At 36.1% G+C, this 7,317-nt stretch overlaps 1 protein-coding gene across 1 annotated transcript; it reads left to right on the top strand.

The window, feature by feature from the left end:
- Window positions 1-446: 446 nt before the first annotated feature.
- On the top strand, window positions 447-2,795 carry LOC144255143 (zinc finger and BTB domain-containing protein 1-like). The gene is given in 6 exon segments (XM_077799242.1): window positions 447-492; window positions 495-1,141; window positions 1,355-1,707; window positions 1,709-1,813; window positions 1,815-2,769; window positions 2,772-2,795. Coding segments are annotated over 6 exon segments (2,130 nt in total).
- Window positions 2,796-7,317: the final 4,522 nt, after the last annotated feature.

The following is a 7,317-nucleotide window of genomic DNA, read 5'->3' as shown; positions in this document are numbered from 1 at the left end:
CGGGCGAGAGGGAGGGGAAGGCTGGCGGACGCCGCAGCGAACTGGTGGGCAGACCCGGAGTCGCCGCCTAAGCGGGGCCGGCTCAGTGCGGTGCGGCAGGCGCGGCTGTGCGGCAGCGGAAGTGCTTTGTTGCAGCACAGTCCCTGGCTGAGCCACAGTCTCTCCGCGCAGCCCAGCCCGAGCTCAGCGCGCCGCCGCCACTGCAGCTCGCGGCCCCTTCGCCTCCGCCCGCCTTTCCCGCGGCTGATTTGCCTTAAACTCCCTAAAATCTCCGCAGCCCGGGTTCCTGCTGCGGCGGCCCATAAGAGACTGAAATGGTGAACAGAAGGAGGTCAGCATACCTTTTAGAAGTAACAGCTGTTGGCTTGACAAGGGGACAGAAAAATACCAGCAAACCAACCAACAAACCACCATCTCCAAAAGCAGGTGTCTCTAATTAATAGAAGATGGCAAAACCCAGCCACAGCAGCTACGTTCTTCAGCAGCTAAACAACAAAGAGAATGGGGTTTTCTCTGTGACTGTTGTATTGCAATTGATGACATTTACTTTCAAGCCCACAAAGCCATTCTAGCTGCCTGCAGCTCCTATTTTAGAATGTTTTTCATGAACCATCAACATAGTACTGCACAACTGAATCTCAGCAATACGAAAATTAGTGCTGAGTGTTTTGATCTCATTTTGCAATTTATGTATTTAGGAAAAATTATGACAGCTCCCTCCAGTTTCGAGCAGTTTAAAGTGGCAATGAACTATCTACAGTTGTATAATGTTCCTGACTGCTTAGAAGATATACAGGATGCAGATTGTTCTAGTTCAAAATGTTCATCTTCTGCTTCCAGGAAACAGAACAGCAAGATGATATTTGGAGTAGGAATGTATGAAGACACTGTGGCTAGAAATGGAAGTGAAGCCAATAGGTGGTGTGCAGAGCCAAGTTCAACAGTAAATACACCACATAATAGAGAGCCTGATGAAGAATCTTTACAATTAGGTAATTTTCCTGAACCATTATTTGATGTATGTAAAAAAAGTTCTGTGTCCAAATTATCTGCTCCAAAAGAACGTGTATCGCGACGCTTTGGACGGAGTTTTACCTGTGACAGCTGTGGATTTGGCTTTAGTTGTGAAAAATTATTAGATGTTGGGCTGGGGATGTGGCTCAAGCGGTAGCGCGCTTGCCTGGCATGCGTGCCGCCCTGGTTCGATCCTCAGCACCACATACAAACAAAGATGTTGTGTCCGCCAAAAATTAAAAAAATAAATATAAAAAAATTCTCTCTCTCTCTCTCTCTCTCTCTCTCTCTCTCTCTCTCTCTCTCTCACCTCTCTCTTTAAAAAAAAATATTAGATGAGCATGTGTTGACCTGTACTAACAGACATTCATACCAAAACACAAGATCTTACCACCGAATAGTAGATATTAGAGATGAAAAAGAGAGTAATATCAAAGCTGAATTTGGTGAAAAGGATTCTTCTAAAACATTTTCTGCACAGATGGACAAATACAGAGGAGACACAAGCCAGGCTCCTGATGATTCAGCTTCAACCACTGGAAACAGGAAAAGTAGCACAGTGGAGTCTGAAATAGCCACTGAAGAAAAAAGCAGAGCTGCTGAGAGGAAAAGAATCATTATCAAGATGGAGCCAGAAGATATTCCTACAGATGAGCTGAAAGATTTTAACATTATTAAAGTTAATGATAAAGACTAACGAATCCACTGACAACGATGAATTGGAAGATGAACCCGGAGAGCCATTTTATAGATACTATGTTGAAGAAGACGTCAGCATTAAAAAAAGTGGTAGGAAAACTAAAACCTCGGATGTCAATAAATGCTGATGAAAGAGTTGGTTTAGAAAATATGAGACCCCCTAACAACAGCAGTCCAGTTCGAGAGGATACTGAAAATGCATCTTGTGAGCTGTGTGGACTCACAATAACTGAGGAGGACCTGTCATCTCATTACCTAGCCAAACACATTGAAAATATCTGTGCATGTGGTAAATGTGGACAAATACTTGTCAAGGGTAGAGAACTTCAGGAACATGCCCAAAGATGTGGAGTACCCCAAGATCTGACAATGAATGGGTTAGGAAATACTGAGGAGAAAATGGACATGGAAGAAAATCCTGATGAGCAGTCTGAAATAAGAGATATGTTTGTTGAAATGTTGGATGATTTTAGGGACAGTCATTACCAGTTAAACAGTATCCAAAAAAAGCAGTTATTTAAGCATTCTGCCTGTCCTTTTCGATGTCCTAACTGTGGCCAGCGTTTTGAAACTGAAAATCTAGTGATTGAACATATGTCTAGCTGCCTAGACCAAGATATGTTTAAGAGTGCCATCATGGAAGAAAATGAAAGAGATCATAGGCGAAAGCATTTCTGTAATCTGTGTGGAAAAGGATTTTATCAGCGGTGTCATTTAAGAGAACACTATACTGTTCATACTAAGGAAAAACAGTTTGTTTGTCAGACATGTGGAAAGCAGTTTTTAAGAGAACGTCAGTTGCGTCTGCACAATGATATGCACAAAGGCATGGCCAGGTATGTCTGTTCCATTTGTGATCAAGGAAACTTCAGAAAACATGACCATGTACAGCATATGATTTCTCATTTATCTGCTGGTGAGACTATATTCCAGGTCTGCTTTCAGATATTCCCAAATAATGAACAATTGGAGCAGCACATGGATGTTCATCTGTATACATGTGGAATATGTGGAGCAAAATTTAATTTGAGGAAAGATATGAGATCACATTATAATTTGCCAAGCATTTGAAAAGAACCTAAGTGATTTTCTACTGTACTAATGTCTAGTTGATAGCAGACAAAACACCAAAGCAGAAAGGATATGAGCTATTTAGAAATTGATTTTATAAGATGAATTGTTTTAAAAAAAATTCAAGTCCCTTTTATCTTTAATATTTTTGTTTAGGATATTAAGTTTCTACATTTTAGGCATTAAAATGTTTTTATCATTTTTTGTTGTTTCTAATAGCATTCTTTGTTTCTAGTTTTCTTAGCTTGGATTAAAATTACTTTTACATGTAGACGATAAGTGGCTGTTACCCCTTCAATGACTATTAAACTTTAGTTTTTTTTATCAAAAAAAAAAGATTCATTGAGATAGATGAAGACCCTGAAATACAAACTTAAGGAATACACAATCTTTTCAATGAAATAATAGTAGAAAATTTCCCAAACCTTAAGAATAAAATAGAAAATCAAAACAGGAAGCATACAGGAATACAAATATACAAAATTACAACAGACCCATTCCCAAGTTACATTATTATGAACATGCCTAACATTTAGAAAAAGAATTTTAAAAGCAAAAAGAAAATTATATTGACATTTAGAGGTAAGCCAATCTGAATCTCAGCCAAATTTTCAACCCAGACCATAAAAGCTGGAGGTCTTAGAATAGTATGTACTAAGATTTAAGAGAAAATGGATACCAACCAAAAATATGATATCCCACAAAATTAAGCCTCAGATTTGAAGATGAAATAAGAACCTTCCTTGATAAAGTTAAAGAATTCACAATTTAAAAACTAGCACTATAAAACATACTCAATAAAATATTTCATGAAGAAGAAATGGAGAGTAAAAATGAAAACCAGTGGAGGGAGATACAACACTAGAAGAATAATCAATCAAAGGATAATCTAATTCAATATTTAAATTCAAAATAAACCAAATTGTCAGGAATTAAAAATCATCTTTCAATAATAACACTGAATGAAATGATCTAAACTCATCAATCCAAAGACATAGGCTTGTAGATTAGATTAAAAAAAAAAAAAACAAGACCTCAAAACATGCTATCTCCAAGAAACTCACCTCATAGACAAAGAAATTCACAGACTAAAGGTGAAAGCAAAAACAAACAAACAAACCCTATCATTCACATGGATCACATAAATAAGTAGAGATTTTTTTTTAGAGAGAGAATTTTAATATTTATTTATTTATTTTTGGCGGACACAACATCTTTGTTTGTATGTGGTGCTGAGGATCGAACCTGGGCCGCACACATGCCAGGCGAGCACGCTACTGCTTGAGCCACATCCCCAGCCCGAGATTTCTATTCTTATATCAAATAAAGTGGACTTCAAACCAAAGCTAATCAGAAGAGACAAAGAAGGCCAACCTACTAATTACCATGCCCCCTTCATCTCATTAATCTTGTCAACCATTGATCTCTATCCCTTCCAGAATTTTGCTTTTTGTGGAATAATTATATACTTGGAACAATGTATTAGGCATCTTCTTGAATTTTTAAAGTATTAAATTCTCAGGTAATTAAATTTCTAGTCATATCTATCTTCTATTGTGGTGCTAGTCATTGAACCCATAGCATCATGCAATTTTAGAATGTACTCTATGACTGGGCTACATTTTTAGCCCTTGTCTTCCAAATTTTTTGTGATTTTTTTTCTATCAGCATAATACATAAGGGCATGTAGTTTACATGCTTAAAAAGCATGATGTCTATAGAAATTTGTTGTATAATAAGGAGGATTGAGAGAATTTACAGCATGCTCAAGGAAAATACTAACCTTAAACTTCTGGTCTATTGGGACTAGATAGACTCTTCATAATGGAAGTCTGAAGAATTGGAATTCATAAAATTATCCCAGAGTCTTTTATAAGTAAATACCTTTCCACTGGGATTAAGACTAGAAATTGAACAGTATGCATGAATTAAAATCTTCTACTTTTCTTTGAGAGATGAGTATGAAATCAGTCTATACTATTATCACAGCACTGACATTTTAAAAAATAATAATAATAATTATTATTATTTTATTATTATTATTATCTCAGTTCTATGGATTGTACCCAGGGCTCATGCATGCTGTGAAAGCACATTACCACTAAGCTCCATTCTCTGTCCTGACTACTTATCAGTACATTCTGTCTCATGGAAAATATCACTAGAGTCACATTGTTATTTTGTTTTTATTTCATACTTTACATGAAGTGAGAAGAATTGTTTTCTTCCACTTAGGGAGTGCCAATGGCTGACACATTCTGAAAACTTGAGTTAAGTTGATGGTTTTATTGAAATATTTTCTCATACAGGCTATTACTTCTTGGAAACTTTTTGCTACCTCCCTAGTTCTTTTTTTTTTTTTCCAATTTCTCTATGACAGTGAGATATGGATCAAAGTGTATGAGCTCCCAAGGGCATCATCTTTCTAATGGTTTTTCTATGGGAGGTAAAGCCTTATTTGCACTACACAAAAGCTGGAGAAAGTAGCTGGAACTAAGAGATTAGTATTGTCACCAGAACAGCATTAGTGAGGGTAAGCACATTGATTTTTAATGTTCTCAACTTGAAGCTGGAATGTCAATGTAAGCTTCCCAGTCCCCGGTCTGTTGCCAAAGTGCATTGCTCAAAGTGTCCTTAAGATAAGGTGTTCATCCTAAACTGAGCATAATTGACTGAAAATCTGGAGAAGCTTCTCTGTGTCATAACAATGTAAATATACTGTCTTATAATTGGTCTCATTGCCATTAACCCAGAAAGAGCATGCTCTTTGTTCACCATTGTCAGCTTTATGATCCTGAATCTGCTAATGATATTGTTTTTTGACAGTTTTCAGTTGGGATTTTGGTCATGGAACACAACAGTTTACATTTAGCTATCAGATTTTGATAAATTCCATTTTTCTATGCATTTGATAAATGTAAAGGAAGAGGACATAGGGACTCTTAGGCATTAATTGCCCATAAGCCATATAATTAATATTCATTCTAAAGTAATCTCCATGTATCATCCCAAAGAAATATTTATAACAAGGCATCAAGCATATACTTTTAATTTTTATATTTCTCTATTGTTGATTAAACATATTTTAGAATGAGAGTTCTAAAGAAGACTCTTTAACCAGGTAGGGTTTTACAGATTAGAAAAATTTATATGTTGACTAATTAGGGAATGTAGAGAAAAGGAACTAGTATGTGTTGAGTGTTCTAGTCTGGGATACAAATCACATTAGGTGTTTAACACTTCTTATAGTCATCACAAAGTTTTGAAAGTGTCTTTTCTCTTACAACCTATTATTTACCATTAAGCAACTATTATTGAATGAGAGGTTAACTAATTGATCTACAATCCCCCATTAATAGTAGCTGGCAAAAAAAAAAAAATAGTAGCTGGCCTGGGATTAGATTGTCAGCCTGCCTAGCTCACAATGACATTTTCTTGCTCCACTGCATAGATTGATAGGGATTTGTGCAACATTAAGATCAAGATGCAGATCCATATCAAATCAATTTAGAAATACAAAGTTAGTTACATGTTAATTCTGATTCATGTTTTATCTAGGAAGCCTGGTTACAATCAAAGAGTTTGTTCTGATATTTTTGACAGTTGCATTGATAGGTAATCAGTACCTTTTTCATCCATCAAATCATTTAGGGACAATCTCATGCAGCTGTGGCCATAGAACTGTGGATTTTCGTAAACAAGATCAAGCAATTCCTGGAGAGGAATTATTTTACTAGATGTGAAGAATACATATATGTAGATCATGTTATATGAATTACATTAAGCTTCTATTTATAGGATATAAATAGATTTTCCAGTTTGGTTTTCCCTTCAGGCTCCGACTCCTATCTGGTCATATGAAGACTTTTCTTCTTTTATACTCTTTTTTTTTTTTCTTTTTCTAATGACTTTAAACATTTTTCAAGCTTTTTTTTTCTTCTTGTTCTTGGTGCTTCCATTTTTTATTGATGAAATGTAAAACACAGACAATTTTAGGATTGTAAAAAAAAATTAGTAACTAATCAGAATACCCTCTAGTACTACAAAATGAGTTTAGTATGCTGGCCCAATGGTGGTTATGATAATGAAACTGAAACTTAATGATGTTAAGATGACTGTTCTGGGTATAGAAGGTGGCAGCAATGAGATTTAAACTCAGGTTCTTTAATTCTAAGCCAGTACTCTTCCTTATTATCATTCTGTAGGTTAAGGTTTTGCTAAGAGAATGAGGGAGTGAATTTAGGAACCCAACTTTAAGAATATAAGAGTAGAATTAGGAAGTGAATTCAGTGGTAGAGGATCAGAACAGAACTAACAGAGAAAGGGCAAGGTTGGTGAACCATGACCCTCTCTTGGGTAGGAATGAGGGTTTTGGAAAAAAGAACATTGGGGTTTATGACCATTTTAATAAAGACAAAACAAGAATAAATAACACAGGATATTGGGAGCTATCAAGAAAGGCATATTAAAATAGGGTGTCAAAGGGCATTCTAAACAGGTCATCAGGAACTGACATACTTCAAGGTTTCTGTT

This window comes from Urocitellus parryii, chromosome 5 (assembly GCF_045843805.1).
Source record: "Urocitellus parryii isolate mUroPar1 chromosome 5, mUroPar1.hap1, whole genome shotgun sequence".
Classification (NCBI taxonomy): domain Eukaryota; kingdom Metazoa; phylum Chordata; class Mammalia; order Rodentia; family Sciuridae; genus Urocitellus; species Urocitellus parryii.
The sequence above is the reverse complement of the archived record's forward strand: the minus strand, read 5'-3'. Positions and strand labels throughout refer to the sequence as shown.